The sequence below is a fragment of the Hylobates moloch genome, unplaced genomic scaffold (assembly GCF_009828535.3).
Source record: "Hylobates moloch isolate HMO894 unplaced genomic scaffold, HMol_V3 SCAFFOLD_14, whole genome shotgun sequence".
Taxonomy (NCBI): domain Eukaryota; kingdom Metazoa; phylum Chordata; class Mammalia; order Primates; family Hylobatidae; genus Hylobates; species Hylobates moloch.
The window spans coordinates 8,901,802-8,921,620 of NW_026652289.1; the positions used below are offsets into that span (position 1 = coordinate 8,901,802).

The window sequence follows — 19,819 nt, forward strand, 5'->3', positions numbered from 1 at the left end:
CTAGCACTTTGGGAGGCCAAGGCAGGATTGCTTGAGCCCAGGAGTTCAAGACTAGCCTGGGCAACATGGCAAAACCCCATCTCTACAAAAAATACAAAAATTGGCTGGGTGTGGTGGTGTGTGCCTGTAGTCCCAGCCACTCAGGAGGCTGAGGCAGGAGGATCACTGGAACCTGGGAGGTGGAGGTTGCAGTGAGCTGTGATCACACTACTGTACTCCAGCCTGGGTGACAATAAGACCCTGTCTTAAAAGTATGGAAGTATGGTTTGAATAATACATTTTTAAATCCCAGCTGTCAAAGATGAGGAAGCCATGTACATCATACTACTTCCTAGATTCTAGTTCTCTTAGTCTCCCAACTATTGTCGATTACATTCTACATTGTCAGGACTTATATTTTGCATTCTCTTCTTTCGTTATAATCATCACTTATCTCAATCTTCTTCTTACAATTAAATGGAGTTAATCCTCACAATTGGTTCCTTTGACATAGTTTTTCTAGCCATCTCTTGGATAGCTATAGTTTACTATTTAGTATATTCCTTAAGAAGGACTTTTATATAGTATTGCTTGGGATATGTTTTTTTTTTTTTTTTTTTTTTTTTAGTTTGGTTGGGTTTTTTTATTTTTGCACTTTTAAAACTTTCAGTTACACTGAAATAACAGATTAGGTGAGTATAAATTCTAGGGTCACACTTCGCTTCCTTGAGCATTGTTGTATCATTCTACTTGCATTTTGAATTCCATTTTGCTATGGAGAAATGTGGTTTCTTTTCCTCTTATGAGTGACTTGATCTTTTTTCCTGACTCCAAAAGGATATTTTCTTTTTTGAATAAGAGCACTTTTGCTACAGAGTATTTTCACTGAGTGCTCCTAATTCCTTTGCCCTTGAGTGTTTTTGAATTATCACAGTAAATATTTGTTCTGCTTCATTATTTCAGTTTTCTTATTTGGAACTTAATTAGGCATAGCTGTGTGTTCGTCACCTGTCTCCAATTTTATCTCTGTCTTTGTGGTTCTTTTTGAATTCTTTCTTAAATTTTCATTTAATTTATTTGGATTTTGTCATTTCTGCCCTGCATATATCCTTAGTCCCTTTTAAATTTGTTTTCTTTGGTGGTTTGATTTTTTCCTTTTACTTCTTTTCTGAGCTTTCCTATATTTTTATCTCTTCCTTTTGCCTCACCATTTCCTCCCTGAGCTCTTGTAGCTCTGTTTTGTGTTCATCCTTTATAGAAGCAACTGTCTCATTGGACTTTAAAAATTCATGGTGAAATGTACATTCACCATTTTCATCTGCTCGATGGTATGGATTTTTCTTCTGGCGAATGATCGTTTATTCATTTAGTAAATGTTCATTGAATGCCTACTGTTGCCAATCACTCTGCCCTGGTGGAGTTCATGTTCAAGGGCAGGAGACAGACAACAAATAAAATAGGGAGGCACTTTTGTCTTATTTTGGAAGGTGTAAGTTTCACAGAGCCAGTCAGTCAGGGAGGGGGGATAATGAGTGCTAGGGAAGGAGTAGTACAGTTTCAAATGTGGGCTCACAGAACCGAGTCCTGCAGGTATCTTGAGAAGAACAAGCAGGTGGAGCAAGGAGCATGGGCAGGTGCCTAAGGCTGGAATGTGCAGGCCTCTGAAAGGAATGGCAAGGGGGCCAGGGCAGGAGCGAGGGAGCAGAGGGCCCCCCACATGAGGGCCGTCAGGTGAGGAGAGGGCGGGTCCCCCTTTGTAGGCCTCTGTGGCTCTTACTGTGTGTGTGAGATGGCGAGCTGCTTAAAAATCTAAGTAGAATAGTGACCTGATCTGGCTTTCGTATTCATCTGCCACTTGTATTTCTCTCCTTCCTCACTTCCCATCCTTCCTTTCCCTTCCCACTCTGATTTTTTAATCCATTAGATGTCATGTGCTCCTCTGCTGGTTCCTTTTAACCTCTCCTTGCAGGAGATGAATTTATTCCTAGGCCAGGCTGGCTGGAGTGTTCTAATAGCCGGAGGATTTACGTGTGAGTTTCTTTCATCTTGACTTTGCGTGAGCCCATGCAGTAACCAGCTGTGGGGCGTTTGCACCTTGCAGAGGGGCTCCTTGTCTCCACCACTGCAGAGACCGACTGCTTCCAGCATGGGGCGGGTTGACAGGATGCCTCTCTGGGTGTCGCCTCAGCTGTTCCCAGGCGTACCCTCACTTTCCAGAAGAAGCACGTTTGCAGAGCTGGGGGCCTTGTTTCCGTTTTTCATCACATGTCCCCCTGCTCAGTCTTTACTTCTTTTAACAGCTCTTCCACCTATTTCATGGTATTTAGCTATCTCCTTGCTTCGCCGAAAACGCAGTTGGTGGTTTTGGTTCTCATTCTTTGGGTGATTTCCAGGAAGTCAAGAGGGGATTGCTGACTTGATGCCACCATTTTTAAATCCAGAGTTCCTGTTATGGTTTTGGCATTTTATTCCAGAGAACAAATAAGAAAAAGAGTTGTACAGTTTGGTAGTGGCCTTTTACATTTAGAGAATACAAAGTTAGGCTGGGTGCAGTGGCTCACACCTGTAATCCCAGCACTTTGGGAGGCTGAGACGGGTGGATCACTTGAGGTCAGGAGTTCGAGACCAGCCTGACCAACATTGGTGAAACCCTACTAACAATACAAAAAATTAGCTGGGTGTGGTGGTGCACGCCTGTAGTCCCAGCTACTTGTGAGGCTGAGGCAGGAGAACTGCTTGAACCCAGGAGGCGGAGGTTGCAGTGAGCCCAGATCGTGCCACTGCACTCCAGCCTGGGTGACAGAGTGAATGAGGAAAAAAAAGAGAATACAAAGTTAGAAAAGGTGGTTGCTTTTGCCCCCCTTTGAACAAACTTGCCAGTGGTTTCTGCTGTGAGAGCCAGCAAAGCTGACAAGAGCAAGGGTGGCCAGTAGCCTTCGGAATGCTTGTTTCCAGGCGGCTCTTTGGGCTGAGGTTGAAGATGGGCAGCTTCAGGCCTCTCTCCAGACTTAGCTCCTCCAGGGCAGGGACTTGGAGGAGCCCCTCGAAGCAGGCTCTGAGTGGTGTGGTTCTTGGATGCATCGCCTCTGTCCACCTAAAACAAAGAGGCTGAGGCATAAAGTATAATAAAGAGCTGACTTGAGTCAAAGAGAGGACAGCTGCCCAGAAGATACAGACCCAGTGACCTTGGATATGAACTCCATTCACCTGTATTACAAGTAGGTTGTTAAGGCAAAGAAAGGGGGACAGGGAGTGGGGTGATACAAAGTTGTTTGTCAGGAATTCTCATTGGCTTACAGAAATGGCATTGATGGGCGGTTGGCTCTTCATTGTTAAGCTCTAGGGTGCGGGCTGTAGTCTCGGATGTGGTATGATTGAGGGAATTTATAGCTTAGCTGCTGGTGGCAAAAGCAGGTAGTTTCAAGAGATGCGCACAACCCAGAGAAGGGGAGGACGGGGCTGCCGTCTCATTTCAGTGTCTCTGGGCTGGAAAACTTAAAAGTATTCACATTCCTCAAATGAAAGCTCTTTCCTTTACTCACCCTGAAGAGGGGTCGGCTCTTCGTGACGCGAGTGGGTCCCAGTGTCTGTGCTGGCTTCTCTGATGAGCACGCACACCACACGGGGCTGCGCCTCTTCCTCCTCCCACTTGACAATATGACCTTTCCCAGGCCAGGCACCTCCTCCATGATGAGACAAAAGCTACGGCTCTTCTCCCAAAACAGTAGCACCCTGCACACGATTTCGGTGTATACTTTCTGGGTTCATTGCCAGTCTGTGAACGGCCCCTCTTTGTAGTCATGGCCCCCAGTTGAAGGCCTCTGCTCGTGATGTTGGACGAGGTATTAGTACTGTCTGGAGCCATAAATCTTATGTCTTCCTGATGAAAGTCTAGACAAAAATCTGAGGGAGAAGTTCTTGGTGAGATCTTGGGTTTTCCTTAATGTCTGTTCTTCCAGTGTATCCTATCTTCCTCTGCCAGGATCAGTCAAGCATTGTGTAGACGGATGTTGCCTCTGTTAAATCATCTCCTGTTTCTAAATCCCTTGGCTCCTCGGCCTCAGGTGGGCTAACTCCCTATCCTTCTTTCATTGGTAGGAGTTGAATAAACCTGTATATTATAAGAATACCTAATTTATCCACAAACGTTAATTTTGTGTTTTCTGTACTACATTGTGCCTCACTGAAAGAATGATTAAAGAATCCCTGGAGTCATAAAATATTTACTCTGCTTACTTCCGAGGTATGTCACTACTTTTTTCCTCCTATGCTGCAGGGATTAAGGGAGGAAAAGGCTTTACTGATGTCATAGTTAGAATATGCCAATCAGTGAGACCCAGAGATCTGTTCCCGTGAGATTGACGGAAAGTGTTATGATTGCATAGGAACGGAACCATCCTCAAGTGCTACTGTATTGTTTAATAAAGCTCACAAATTATTTTGTCTCATTTATTTGTGGGACATATTTGTCAAGTAAACTTTAAAAAATATACTAGTGGATTTAATTTTTTTTTTTCTTTTTTTGAGACAGGGTCTCACTCTATTACTCAGGCTGGAGTGCAGTGGCTCATTCATGGCTCACTGTAGCCTTCACCTCCCAGGCTCAAGTGATCCTTCTGCCCTCAGCTTCCTGAGCACACCACCATGCCTGGCTAATTTTTAAAATTGTTTTATTTGTGGAGAAGGAGTCCCACTAGGCACCACAGGCTGGTCTCGAACTCCTGGGCTCAAGTGATCCTCCTGCCTTAGCCTCCCAAAGTGCTGGATTACAGGCATGAGCCACCTTACCTGGCCTAAATTATTAATATTAAATTTCCATTTGAATTTGGGCTATACAAAAAATTAATAGAATTAATGTTAATTAAACTTAGAATTTAAGTTACTTCACAGGAATTTTTATTTAAGTCTGCTTAGGAATTTTTTAGGAACATTAAATTAAACATTAAACATTAACATTGATACAAACACAGTCATCTCCATTTTAAGCAGAATTCAAGGAGAACTCATTTTATTCTTAAGATTGCTTAAAATGGAGATGATCGTGTTTGTTTTAATTAGACTTCAAGGCTTTGGGATGGGGAGTGGAAACAAAAACAAAATACTTAGCACATTTAAGGGACATAGAATATTTCTGGCTTCCAAAATTCAAGTTAAAGTAAGAACTTGGTAAAAATTTTTCACTGGATAACTAGAAGAAATAAAAGATAAGCAGATTTAAACACCAGTAGGACAGATGTTTTTTAATGGTTTGATCTGCAGGCCAATTTTTATTTTTACTGTTTATTTTTGAGATAGGGTCTTGCTCTGTCACCCAGGCTGGAATGCAGTAGCGTAGTCACAGCCCACTGCAGCCTCAACCACCCAGGCTGAAGCAATTCTCCCACCTCAGCCTCCCCAGTAGCTGGGACCACAGGTGGGTGCCACCACACTCAGCTAATTTTTTTTCTTACTAGTTATAAAGATGGAGTCTCGCTATGTTACCCAGGCTGGTCTCAAACTCCTAGGCTCAAGCAACCTGTCCACCTTGGCCTCTGAAAGTGCTGGGACTGCAGGCATGAGCCACCACGCCCAGCCTAAGACGTGTTGTTCTGTGTGGATTGTGGATTCAGTCTTTCTGTTCTGCTTGATGCTATTTCATCCCCTCAACTTCCTCTTCCACTCAAGCCCCTGTAACAGATTGCGACTATCCAGTTCTATGGTGACAGGAAGAAACTGCTGTCCAGTAGCGAATGTAGTTACTATCCGTAATCTATTACTCAGTAATTATCTTCAGATAAATGTATAGATGATCTGTTGTGAAGCCTCTCAATGATGTGTGAACCAAGGGAATTGAGGCTCCGATGCCTCCTGGTGTGAGCAGGAACCACAGGGACAGGGCAGTCCTTCTGGGAAGTGGCATGCTGCTGCCTCGTGGATGGCACCAATAATCTCCAATCTTGCTCACAGTAGGCATTTCTGGGCAGAAAGGACACCAGGCTAACCATTGTGTTAAATTACTCATGCATTTGCAGATGTGCTGTCATTTTAGTCAGCGCTATTGTAAAGAGCCTAACGAACAGGGTTTTATTTTCTTGTGTTCCTTTTGAAGGGACCTCATCCACGCCCATGTGTGATATCACTGGGAACTTACCATCTGCCCCGGCCCTTCTCTTTGCACTCTTGAACTCAGACATCTGTTGAGATTCCCCAACCAGGAATGAAGACATGTCTGAGAGGCAGTGACGGGACGAGGTTTCTCATCCCCACACCCTGGTGCTCCCCGTCAGGTGTGTCCAGGCTGCCACGTCATTATCAGTGGGCATCTGTCCCCTACCAGGACCTGGGCCTTCTCCACCCTGGTATCCAGGTGTCTCAGTGAATGTCTGGGTCTTTAAACAAATTGATGATGAAGGAGACCTGCTTTTGCTGATAAACAAGGTAGAATGGAGGAAGCATGCTCATTTGATTGGTGGCTGTCTTTTCTCTCCCAGGAAGTGCTCTCTGGCGTGGTGGTCATATCGAGTAAGGATTCAGTCCAACACCAGGGAGTGTCTTTGACCATGGAAGGAACTGTAAACCTCCAGCTCAGTGCCAAAAGTGTGGGTGTGTTTGAAGCTTTTTATAATTCTGTTAAGGTAAGAAAGAATGCTTAGATTGCAAGTTTTTAGTTCAATATTGAAATGTTGGGCTGGGCACAGTGGCTCAGGCCTGTAATCCCAGTAATTTGGGAGGCCAAGGCAGGAGGATCACTTGAGCCCAGGAGTTTGAGAGTAGCCTGGGCAACTTAGCAAGACCCCATCTCTATAAATAAACTTTAAAAATTAGCCAGGTGTGGTGGTGCGTGCCTGTAGTCCCAGCTACTCAGGAGGCTGAGGCAAGAGGATCCCTTGAGCCCAGGAGTTCAAGGCTGCAGTGAGCTATGATCACAGCACTCTACTCCAGCCTCAGCAACAGGGCAAGACACCATGTCTCTTAAAAAAGACATGTTTATGGTGGGTTTCACTTGCTGTGTGCCTTTATTGTTATCTGTTGTTATTTTGCAAGGGATGGTGGTAGTTATACTTCTGATATTTACTAATCAACCTGCAAAAATGGAGATACTTTGTTTCTAAGTATATCCCGTTATTGAAAGTCTGCTTATATTTATTCCCATTTGATAAATAGGATTAGGAGAACTATAAATGTATTAATTTCAGCCATTAAAAAGATCACAGCCGGGTGCAGTGGCTCACGCCTGTAATCCCAGCACTTTGGGAGGCCAAGGCGGACAGATCACCTGAGGTCAGGAGTTTGAGACCAGCCTGGCTAACATGGTAAAACCCCGTTTCTACTAAAAATACAAAAAATTAGCCTGGTGCGATGGCGTGTGCCCCAGCTACTTGGGAGGCTGAGGCAGGAGAATCGCTTGAACCCAGGAGGCGGAGGTTGCAGTGAGCTGAGATGGCGCCATTGCACTCTAGCTGGGGCAATAAGAGCAAAACTCCATCTCCAAAAAAAAAAAAGATCATAGCTCTTCTGAGAAGTTGTGCCTGTGGCTTATGTTACATGCCTCCCAAAATCAAAACTGCTATTTTATTAGCTGTGTCTATGCTACCGTTGATTTGACACTAAGGTAAGATGAAAATAGAGCAAGTAACTGTTCTTTTTGTCATTTAGGGTAGAGTTTTGTGTTCCAGAATGTAAACTCTTTCTCTATTCTCATAGTTTCCTTTTCCTGAAGGACATATTAATGCTTTAAGCTTTGTGGGGAAAAGAATGAATACAGAGAAAGGTGCATTCACAGTGTTCAGATTTAGGGGCTTCCTATGTTTTCTACAATTTCATTTTAATCCATTAGTACTTAAGAGATTCACTTCCTAAGTCATGGGTCTTCTCAGAGCCATGATGTTAAACTATAAATGCTTAAAAAGCAGGAATACATGCCTTGAAGGCAGGTTCCAAATGTTAGTACCCTCCTGCTCTTCCTTGGAGGCCCAGCTGAGGAGGTCTGTGCAGGCCATAGGGCTGGAGGAAAGGCCTGCTCTCCCCAAGCGGCTGCAGCAGGAAGGCGCTGAGGAAGCTGGTGGGCTGTCAGGAGCAGAGGCAGCACTGCCCGGAAGAGCACGGGGCTCGGTGAGGGGGAGCTATGGGTTCACACGTCAACCCTGTTAGCCAGGCAGCCTCACTGTGCTGGGTCTGCTTCTTGATCCTGAAGATGGGGGTTGTTAAAACAGTTAAATGAGATACCTGGGGAGGAGAAAGGGATATATCAGTTCAGTTCCCATGTGTCTCAGGCACCTATGTGTCTCATGTTGTAGATGAATCATTATTGTGCCAGAGTCTTAAAAAAAAGAGCCAAGTCACTGTTCATCTCCAGACCCAGCACAGAGCTGCCCAAGACAGCAGGACGGTGGCCTCCAGGGGGTCAGGGTGCCGTGTCCTTCAGAAGGTTATTAGTAATTGGAAAGGACATCTCCAAGTGCATGTTGATGGACTGAACTGATTTTTGTTTACAGCCTATCCAGATTATCAACAGCACCATAGAAATGGTGAAGCCCGGGAAATTTCCCAGCGGCAAAACAGAAATCCCTTTTGAATTTCCTCTGCACGTGAAGGGTAACAAAGTTCTGTATGAGACGTATCATGGCGTGTTTGTCAACATTCAGGTGAGAGCTTCCTAGTCCCACGTGACTGACTTCACAAGTTTTCTTCTGAAAAACGGTGTGGTCTTTCTCTCAACGTTAGTAGACGGGCCCAAGAATTTAATACTGTGTTTATTGCTGAGACCTCACATATATATTCGACGTTAATTTCTCATTTTTCCCTGATAAATGCATTTGATGTATGGCCGTTATTTCTGATGGGAGCTTCAAGGCACTCGTGCTGTCACTTCTTTTCCCTCTGTTTCTTCTGGGCTCTTTTCAGGCCACCTCACATTGTAAGGGATGCTTTTATTGTCTGGTAACAGATATGCCCTAACTTCTTTCTGGCACTAGCATTAACTTGTCTATTTTATACTTACAAGTATCTCTTTGTTTAACACCCAAAGGCTACTACTTTGACATAGGCTGGTATTCTTTACTGAACAAACCTTGTCAATGAGGGGAAGTGGATTATGACTTCCTGTCTACCTCTGCTGGCTAAGGACGTCTTTGACAGTCTGCTATTGTTGTCTCAGGAGTAGTGTGGAGTCCACGCGGGATGAGAGAGCCTTTCCTTTATTCACCAGAAAGAAAGATACTTTTGTGATAGCAGCCTCGCAGCACTTCCCTTGCTGGATGAGACAAAACTCTTCAGTCTTATATGCAAGAGGGATGAAAGTCAGGAATTTTTTATTTATTTATTAAGTTTTGGTTAATAATTTGGTCTTAGTAGATACATTATCCTGCTGAAAATAATAGAACCTTTAAAATAAAAGCCCCCCAAACCCCTGTGAGTGTTTAAAGATTCATCTGTATGGGAGTTTTATGAATTGCCTAAGAGATCTGTCCAGAAGAAACACATGTAGTATGATGTACATCTTTCTGTGAAGAAAAAAAGTGTTTCTAGTCCTTTATTGTTAGCACCAAAGGCTTTGGACAGCCCCAAGGCAGCAGCAGTGATGACTGAGTAGTACCTGGATTCAGAGGAAGCTGCTTACGTAGCCATACAGATACCAATTGCTGGTATGTGGGCAGGAGTCTTCTGATCAGCTTTCTAGGTTGGGACTGTTTCCACCCTGAAAGAAACTGAATGAAAAATGCCTTTTTGGCAATACTGAAGATATCTTGAACATTTCATTTTGAAAATTATTTTTATTATCTACCCAGAATCAGTATCGACTTGCTTTATCCACACGGTAGTTCTTTAATATGGTTTATTTAAAAATATAAGAATATGTTCATTAGAAACTGGAATAAGATCACCTTTTCAGTGATCATGTTTGTTAACTCCTGCATTTATCAAGACTTACCAAAAGAAGATGAATTTGTTTAAAGTCAAATTGGAAACCTCATCGTTTTCCACATGTTGCCAAGACAGATGTTCAGATATACATAGAAAACGTGTGTGCTGGCCAGGCACAGTGGCTCACGCTTGTAATCCCAGCACTTTGGGAGGCCACGGCAGGAGGATTGCTTGAACCCAGGAGTTCAAGACCAGCCTGGGCAACGAAGCAAGATCTCATCTCTACAAAACAAAACCAAACAAAAAGCTTGTGTGCTTGTGTTCCTGCAGAGCTGTGTGTAAATTGGAGGCTACTTAAAATATAGCAGGAGAGTTAACAGATGGTCAGTTCCTTAGTAAAGGGAATAATTGCCCCTACCCTCGTCTTTTTGTCATCAGATTTTACCATTTGAGGGTTAACCTCAGAGTACTACAGTTTGGAATTCAGTACCTCCCCAACTATCTCACCGATTTCTAACAATGAAGAGATTTCTTAGCTTAACCTCTGATTTCCATGAGCTTATCACACTTATTGTCATTCAGCACTTAATAGTATTTTGCCATCTTTGTTCACCTAAAAATTAGATTTTTTTCTGAATCATTTTAAAGTTAGTTTCAGGGTCTTGATACTTCATCTCAAAATACCTCATTGCGCATCTCCAAAAACTAAGAACATTCGTCTCTATAATTACAGTTAACATTTGCACACCTATCAGAATTTGTAAAAATTCTCAAGTATCGATTAATTGTTGATTCATATCGAAATTTGTCTTTGCTTCTTTTGAGAAAATAAGAGAAACTCAGATTATGTTTTTTTAAATCTGTCTTCATCCATCCATCCATTCATTCATTCACGCCATTATTTGGCAGGTCTTTTTCTTACAGTTTTATAGTAGAGCAAGTGCCGCCCAGAGACGGCAGTGACTTCCTGTGGTCACACAGGCCAGCCTCAGCCTGCGGGTCCAGACCAGCACTCCTCGGCCCCCACTGCTTACTGCACTTACTCTAAAGGTTAACATAGGCACATTTCTTTGGATAGAAACTTTTGTTGCTAAACCCTAATATCATCTTTCTTAAATGATGTGCCAAGAAATTTTTCATTGATAAATTGAATTGTGTTGTAACCATGTAAAATGGTAAAAATCATAAGGCAGAATAAAGGATTTAAAAGATATAGACATGCTGGGTGCAGCGGCATGCACCTGTAAACCCAGCCACTTGGGAGGCTGAGGTAGGAGAATCACTTGAGTCCAGAAGTTCAAGTCCAGCCTGGGCAACATAGCAATACCTCATCTCTTAAGAAAAAAATTTTTAATTAAAAAAATATATATATATACACACATATACACATATATATGTATATGTATAAAATGCCAGTATTATATTCCTGACTCCAGAGGCTTGGTTTGCTTGTCGTTTTTTAGATGAAGGGCTTGACATTCTTCTCAGTCATGTTGCGTTCATGTTTGTCTTTGTTATTAGATACTTCATGCCATCATCAGAGTCTTCCGTAGTTGCCCTTTGTGCATCTCCTTCTTCTTTTTACAATAATTTAAATTGTAGGCAAGTTTTATTAGGTTTGTTCTACTCTTGCTTTACTCTTGTAGCTGTGCTAGCAGAGTTTATACTATAACATAAAATATGTCTGCTGAAATTGTATATTCAGCACTAATTTATAGAGATCCTAGTCATCCCTTTTCAAAGTTAAAAATTCCTTTTATAGAAGTCTACTTTAAAACTATGGACAGGCCTGGGCACCGTGGCTCACGCCTGTAATCCCAGCAGTTTGGGAGGCTGAGGTGGGCAGATCACCTAAGGTCAGGAGTTCAAGACCAGCCTGGCCAACATGGTGAAACCCCATCTCTACTAAAAATACAAAAATTAGGCCAGGCACAGTGGCTCACACCTGTAATCCCAGCACTTTGGAAGGCCAAGGCATGTGGATTACCTGAGGTCAAGACCAGCCTGACCAACGTGGTGAAACCCCATCTCTACTAAAATACAAAAATTAGCCGGGCATGGTGGTGGGTGCCTGTAATCTCAGCTACTCAGGAGGCTGGGGCAGGAGAATTGCTTGAACCCAGAGGCAGAGTTTGCAGTGAGCCGAGATCACGCCATTGCACTCCAGCCTGAGCAACGAGTGAAACTCCGTCTCAAAAAAAAAAAAAAAAAAAGTTAGCCAGCCATGGTGGCACGCCCCTGTAATCCCAGCTACTCGGGAGGCTGAGGCAAGAGAACCACTTGACACCAGGAGGTGGAGGTTGCAGTGAACCGAGATCACGCCACCGCACTTCAGCCTGGGTGACAGAGTGAGACTCCGTATTAAAAAACAAAAAAAGAATATATATATTGTATATATATTCCACATAAAGATCCTTGCAGACAAGGGATGATTCTCTTAAACAATATTTTACTCTCCCAGTAGTACCTAAATATATAGTAACTTCTTATTTCATGTGGACAGGTTGTTCATGCGAATATAGCTTCTTGGAAGATTCAGTTATGCATAGAGTCCCAGTTATGAAAATTATTTTTGACATAATTCTGAAGTTTTTCCTGGATGATTAAAACAACAACTAACTTTATTAAACGTGGATTATGTGATTTTTTTTTTTTTTTTTTTTTAAAGACTGGCATTACAACAGTGGTCCTGCTGTAGAATTACATTTTTAAATAGTCTCTCAGCTCACGGACAGGGATTTGAAGCAACAGTCCCCGTTCAAAGCCTGCTTTAAGCTCAATACCAGCTCTGCAGTGGGGCTCCCCTTGGGGGAATAGAGCTCACCTTGCAGTAGGCACCACGGTAGCAAACAGCTCAGAAAATTAACCTAGGGACAGCAGAGAAATGGAACGCGGCTCTGCCACTTAAAAAAGCAAGTGTGCAAGTGCGATGCTGCATTGTTTTCCAACCCACTTTTTTTTTTTTCCAACCCACTTTTTCTTTGAGGTGCAGGCTACATCTGTGTGTTGGCAGATGGAGAGAGACCTCAGATGTCTCAATAAATAAGATTAGCCATGAGTTGACCCTTGTGGAAGTTGGTTGATGGATGTGTGGGTTACTGCATATTCAGTAAACTAGAAGTTCCCTGAGGACCAGCTGTGACCTTGAGCTTGGCCCTGGTGCCCAGGGCAGTGCTATGCACTCAGAGTGAGTGCCCAGCAAGGAAGGGTTGTGACATGCTGGGTGCTGTCCCAGGGTTGCAGTCCTCACTGCATGGATTTTCTAATCCCACTTACAAAGTAGCTGCTGTTTTCCAGCATTGCTGTGTGCCAGCCCTGTGCCAAGTGCTTGTCACACATGATCTCATTGGAGTCTCGCTGCAGGTGGGTCTTAAGAGCCCCATTCTACAGAAGGGAAGCAGAAGCTCAGACAAGTTGTGTTATCTGTCTGGGCTCACACAGTAAGGCAGACAACAACGGGATCTGGCCTGGCCTCTGCTCCTGAGCGCACTGCCCTTTCTGTCTCGCCGGCCTGCTCCCTGCTACAGGTGGGACCATGCACCTGTTTGCCAGTGGGTCCAACTGCAGGACAGCTGTGCAAACAGATTGAAGAATAACCTTAAAGTGGCTCATTTTTAAAACAGAAATGCCTTTATTTTGAACATTAACTATCCTATTATGTATTATATTATGTATGTTAATTTTCTATAATGCATTGATTGTACAACGTTTCCCTAAAATATGTTGACTGACTTGTCTCTTTGAATATAATTCCAAGATGAAAGCAAATCCCACTAAAATGAACTTTTTTCCTCCAACTCTTCCCTTTAGTATACACTGCGCTGTGACATGAAGCGGTCTCTGTTGGCCAAGGACTTGACAAAGACCTGTGAATTTATCGTTCACTCCGCTGTAAGCTTCACTCGGGGACTCCGGTGCTTAATGATAGGAATCTCCCATGGGGTCTGAGATTTTACCCTATTTACAAGCTAATCATTTAGCCTCTTACTGTTTCATGGGTGCTGGCAGAAGACACAAGACTCCTGGGTCAGAGACAGTCAGTGGCATGCGCATCACGTGTGCGTCATTGTCCTTGGCCCAGAGTCCCCCAGCTGAGGCCGCGGGCCAGAGGGACTCCATGTCGGCACATCGGGCAGGACCTTTCCTCCCCCTGGCTCTCTGGGTGGTAGACTGGCCCTTTGCATCCCAGCCCCTGGATAAAAGATTCCAGGCAGGCTCTCATGAAGCTCGGCTGTATCTATAGATTCTGAAATTATGTAACGTGGAGGTGATCACTGTATTGCTGTTTTGGTAACATTTATAGTATGATTCTTCAGGTAGACAGCTCTGTAGCTCAGAGGCTAATAGCAGCCTGACCTCCTGGGTTTGATGCTCAGCCTCCCAGCTCTACCACTGAGCTGAGCAGGTCACTGAGCTCTCTGCCCTACTTTCCTCGTCTGTGAAGTGGGATCATCTGGGAGGTGTGAAGGCCCTTTGCGGGGGGTCACTGTGCTGAGAGGTTTCAGATAAGTACCTGCCAATAACACTGTTCTGTTTCTTAGATCTGATTTTAAAATTCTGAATCTGAAAGGCACGTTGGAGATGAAGACATCTCTCCCCTCATTTTACAGATGAGGAAACTGAGTTTCAGCGAGATGGGGAAATTCGACAGAACTGTGTTCAGGACCCAGGCATGGTCCTCTCAGTCCCCCGTCCTTCCTGCATCGCCAGGCTGCCGCTGGTTTATTTTTGAAAGGGAAAAGCTATTTGACCTGCAGAACTCTTGGCCTTCACCTACTGATTTCGGTTTCACCTCTCGTTTTAGCCTCAGAAGGGGAAGTTGACTCCCAGTCCCGTGGACTTCACGATTACACCTGAAACCTTACAGAACGTCAAAGAGGTAAGACATCCTGCACAGGCGAATGCTGTGGGTATCTCCCCAGCAGCCAGACCCCACGGACTAGCTATTGCCCAGGTGGTCTTTACTTGGAAATCACGTCATCGGCCAGCAGAGATTCCTGATTGTTTGTACCCAGATCACTCAGTATTTTCAATTGGATTTCCTTCTTAAGCTCAGGAGAGCAGCTTAGAAGAGGACTGCTTTTCAAAAGGTCCTCAGGGAGGGTCCATGTCTCTTAATCTCACCATTTTCCCTCAGTTTTACTGCATCATGGGCCCCCAAGACCCCCCGCTGCCCATGACACGGCCACGTCCCTTCATTTCTCATGGTTAGCCAGGGCCTGCACCCAGCCCCCTGGCCTGTTGTCATCCTCCATGGATGTTTAGTTTGCAGTTTCTTCCCCAGCATTCCCACCTGACAGAGGCCGGGCAGCAACATGCTTTTTAAAGATTCCACAGTGCCCTCCGTGGTGGACGCCTCACGGCCAGGGCAGGTACAGTGAGGACACAGACGCCTGGGCAGTGCCAGCCGAGCTCTCCCACCTCCTGCGTCAGGACGGGGCTGTCTGGCTGTCAGTGGCAGCCCCTGGTGGAGCCTCAGCTGGTCCCTCGAGCTGCACAGTGAATTTGGGCCCGTCCAAAACTGCCTGGCCCCGGCCTCCCTGATCTTGCCCTCTCATCCGCTGCCATGGATTTCTCCTCAACAGTGGAGTCCTGTAGTGCTTCCTGGATGTAACTTTTCGTCCTTCCTCTAATTCTTTATTCTGCTGTCTGGACCACACTGACTAGGATCAAGTTAAGGACAAGCTGGGAGGCCTGGGCCCTGGGAGGTCACTGGCCTCATCCCTCAGAGGCTGGACATGTGTCGTGGGGAGCCTTTCGGACAGGTGAGGGAGGAAAGGCCACTCCTCTGTCTGTTCTGCACGTCTCCCTTCTCCGGGCTCTGAGGGCACGCGAGCCCAGTGGGCCACTCAGACTCCCGTCTCCCACCTCTGTCGCCTGTCTGCAGAAGCGCTGACCTCAGCAGTAATGTGATTCATTTCTAGACACCGTTTCTTCTTCAGGATAGCTGCTGCTTCCATTACGGATGCAGTGGCCTTTCATCTCCGTTTCCTGTATTGATTCCGTTTCTCAGGGGTTGGTTCTCGTTGTCGAGTGTGTGTGTCTTTTTCTTGCTTTTGTTTTCCTTAAATGTGTATCGATCCTTGGTTGTCAGTTTACATTTATAAATGAGGATCTAATGTGTGTGGTGGTGGTGTAGAGGCTGTATCCTTAGCCCAAGTGAGAACCTGTTCTCCTGGTCCTCAGCACACGCTCATCAGAGGCGCTCTGCCCTGGGTGTGGCACGTGGCCGGGGTGTTTGTAGGCAGCTTGTCACCTGAGTCCAGAGGCTCGCTGTCTGCATTGTGGCCATGAATGACATGGGACACTTGTCCTACCTTGCCCCGAGTCTGCTTTTCCAGGTGGGAGATCCCCTTTGCAGGCAGCTGTGGTGCCAGCCTGTGGCAGCTTCCCCCATCTGGTGAGCTCACCTGTGATACCTGCCTGCTGCCCTTCGCAGGCCCTCGCCCGATGGCAGGCTGACCACACGCCCTGCGAGCACACCCGCTCTCGCCGCTCCCCCTGCCACCTGGAGGACAGGTGCCCCGAACTCCCGGGAGTCGGCTTGTCTGTCCACTTTCTGTCGGACAGAAACACTTCACTGGGGTGGTCCCCACAGGGCGTTCCTTATGGCTTTTCTAGGCACAGGTTTATTTGTAAACATGAAGAACTTTTCTTTTGACAGAACCATTCAGGTTTATTGTTGGAAAATAAGAAAATAACACATAAAGCAAATAAAATAAAATTGCTTATTCACAAAATGCCACTGGTGGTTTTTTGTTTTGCTTTTTAAGTAGAAAAGAGATTTATTGTAGAAAATCTTATACGTTTGTAAGTAGAAAAGAGGTTTATTGGAAGGATATAAGATAGCTTTATAGGAACTACTAGGCTGGAGTTCAGACTCAAAATAGGTTTATTTTATTTGTATATGTTAATATCATGTCAGTGGGAGGAGAGGGAAAATGATTGTTTAGTCAGTATCTTGAGCTGAATGTTGAAAGCTTTCCTTTTTCATCAGTCGCCTGAAAGAATTTTAATGTGTACTGCTACTGCTTTTTGTTTTTCTACACAAATAGCTTCTCTTAGTTATTTTTAAAACTCTGTCTTGGCCAGGCACAGTAGCTCATGCCTGTAATCCCACCACTTTGGGAGGCCAGGGCAGGAGGATCACTTAAGGTCAGGAGTTCAAGACCAGCGTGGGCAACATAGTGAGAACCTGTCTCTGCAAAAGAAAACTGTAAAAATTAGCTGGGTGTGGTGGCATGTGATCGTAGTCCCAGCTGCTAGGGAGGCTTAGGCAGGAAGATTGCCTGACCCAGGAGGTGAGGCTGCAGTGAGCCATGTACTCCAGCCTGGGCAACAAAGCAAGACCCTGTCTCTAAAAATGTTTATAATAAAAACAAATAAATAAAAGCTCCATCTTGAATGCAGGCTTTTTCAGAGGTCTGTACCTTTGGGGACTGCCAGGTCCAGAGCCCTGGGCTTTTCAGGTCCAGAGCTTCACTGCCTGGTCAGGTGGCCACCAGCCACACATCACCATTGACCCTGGAGACATGGCTGGACCAAGTAGCTGAGTTGGATGTGTAAATACTGACCAGATTTCAAAGACTCAGGATGAAAAGGAGAATGTAAAACATCATTCATATTTTTGATGTTGATTATATGTGGAAGTGATAACACTTTTGATATATTGGTTAATTTTACCTTCTTTTTTAATGTGGCTGCTAGAAAATTCTAAATTATATATGTGGCTTCCACTCACAGCGTGCATTATGTTTCTGTTGGACAGTAGTATGCCAATCTCTGATCCTTTCAGTAACTGGGATCCAGCCAGAAGTAAAGATTCCTAGAAAAATTGTCTCTGTCTAGACCAAGCCTATTCAACCCACAGCCCACAGGCCAGGATGGCTTTGAATGTGACCCAACACAAATTCATAACCCTTCTTAAAACAGGAGATTTTGTTTCTGTGATTTTTTTTTTTAACTCATCAGCTATCATTAGTTTTAATGTATTTTATGCGTGACCCAAGACAATTCTTCTTCTTCCAACCTGGCCCAGGGAAGCCAAAAAAGTGGACACCCCTGCTCTAGACCATCATCAATCCTTCCTGGCCAGTGTCCTATCTGCAGAGTAAAGGTTTATAGGCTTCTCATCAAGCATCAAAGAAACTAGTTTTCTTTAAATTTCCATGAAATAAAATAAATGTCTTGGGTTTTAAAAATTGTACAATTGGGAACATCTGTGAATGTTTTTTTTTAAGAGACAGCATCTCATTCTTGTCACCCGGACAGGAGTGCACTGGTGTAATCATTGCTCACTGAAGCCTCAAGCTCCTGGGCTCAAGCAGTCCTCCTGCCTCTGCCTCCCACGTAACTGAGACTACAGGTGTGCACCAGCCTGCCCAGCTAATTTTTAAAACATTTTTTAGAGATGGGGTCTTGCTGTGTTACACAGGCTGTTCTTGAACTCCTGGCCTCAAGTGATCCTCCTGCCTTTGCCTCCCAAAGCACTGGGATCACAGGCTTGAGCCGCTGTGCCTGGCCAGGATTTTTTTAACTGTGTGTGTGTCAGGTTGTCTTGAACAACATGGCGACTCCCTCAGACTTTTTCGTTTCTTATTTCTTGGTAGGAAGGAGCTTTCTAGCTCTGAGACTAGGCAATTAGGATGGTTCTCTGAGTCATTCTCTGTACACAGAGTGTCAGTCAGGTGCTATATGTAGAGAGTTGTTGAATAATTCAGCTGGGTAATGTCCAAGACGTCAGTACTTTGCTCCTTTCTTCCCGTTTTGTGAGACGGTCCCGGTGGACTGTATGACCACTATCCAACTTCGCTTCCAGGTTTTATTTGCACCAGAGTATGGAGCACTTTCCCCCCTTGCCTGCATTCTGATGTATTTGTTTTCATTTTGTTTTAGAGAGCTTTCCTTCCCAAATTTCTCCTTCGAGGACGTCTCAACTCAACAAACTGCGTCATCACACAGCCGCTTACGGGAGAGCTGGTGGTGGAGAGCTCGGAAGCCGCCATCAGAAGCGTGGAGCTGCAGCTGGTGCGCGTGGAGACATGCGGTGAGGGCCGTGCCACCAGGCTTTGCACTTGCCTGTCCCCCTCGACTGCCACCCTCAAGTTCCATGGTTAAGAGGATGCTGGGGGGCTGGGCACAGTGGTGCACCCCTGTAATCCCAGCTACTCAGGAGGCTGAGGTGGGAGGATTGTTTGAGGCTGCAGTGAGCTGAGATCGCACCATTGCACTCCAGCCTGGGCAACAGAGCAGATCATGACCCTGACTCTAAAAAAAGAGAGGATGTCAGGGAAGCAAAAGTAAGAGCGTGGCTGTGCCTTAGCAGTAACCGCATGTCTGAGGAAAGTGAGGGGAGGGGACCCTGGAGGATTCTTGGAGCAGACTGGGGGGTGGTGCCGGTGCGGATGTGGACCCGCAGCCTCTGCTGGCCCTGACCGCGTGATGTGGCCTCCCACCCCCAGGGTGTGCAGAAGGCTATGCCCGCGACGCCACGGAGATTCAGAACATTCAGATCGCCGATGGGGATGTGTGCAGGGGCCTCTCTGTCCCCATCTACATGGTCTTCCCTAGGCTGTTCACCTGCCCTACACTGGAGACCACCAACTTCAAAGTGGGTAAGTGGCACTCGCCTCCAGCCCTCATGGGCCCATGGGAAGGGCCGCTCAGTGCCAGGGCCTGCTGTGGGTCACATAGCTCAGAGCCTGCCGCCCTTCGGTCCCTCAGTGCCAGGGCCTGCCACAGGCCATACAGCTCAGAGCCTGCTGCCCTTCGGCTGCTCAACAAAACCTTGTTAAGGAGCTGCTGTGCCGCACAGGGGACACACCCACAGGCAGGCCTGGTGCTTGTGGAACTTCCACCGTCACATGGGGGTAAACACACAGACCCACATCAGTGTAGACATGGGCAGGTGACGCTGAGCTCCGTGAAGAAAACTCACGTGAGTGAGCACCACGTGAGCAGGGGGTGGTGTGGATACTGAGAAAGTGGCTCTGTGTGA

At 45.5% G+C, this 19,819-nt stretch overlaps 1 protein-coding gene across 3 annotated transcripts in view; it reads left to right on the forward strand.

Annotated features, from left to right (window-relative positions):
- VPS26C (VPS26 endosomal protein sorting factor C) overlaps positions 1-19,819 on the forward strand; it is a 45,278-nt gene that overhangs the window by 21,711 nt on the left and 3,748 nt on the right. Inside the window, exons 2-7 of one of the 3 annotated variants that reach the window (XM_032175150.2) lie at positions 6,450-6,593; positions 8,454-8,603; positions 13,633-13,713; positions 14,627-14,701; positions 18,718-18,868; positions 19,284-19,436. In XM_032175150.2, the coding sequence (XP_032031041.1) occupies positions 6,450-6,593; positions 8,454-8,603; positions 13,633-13,713; positions 14,627-14,701; positions 18,718-18,868; positions 19,284-19,436 (754 nt within the window). The remainder of the gene's footprint in view (positions 1-6,449; positions 6,594-8,453; positions 8,604-13,632; positions 13,714-14,626; positions 14,702-18,717; positions 18,869-19,283; positions 19,437-19,819) is intronic. The other 2 variants (XM_032175151.1, XM_058427504.1) reach the window with 2 other exon arrangements.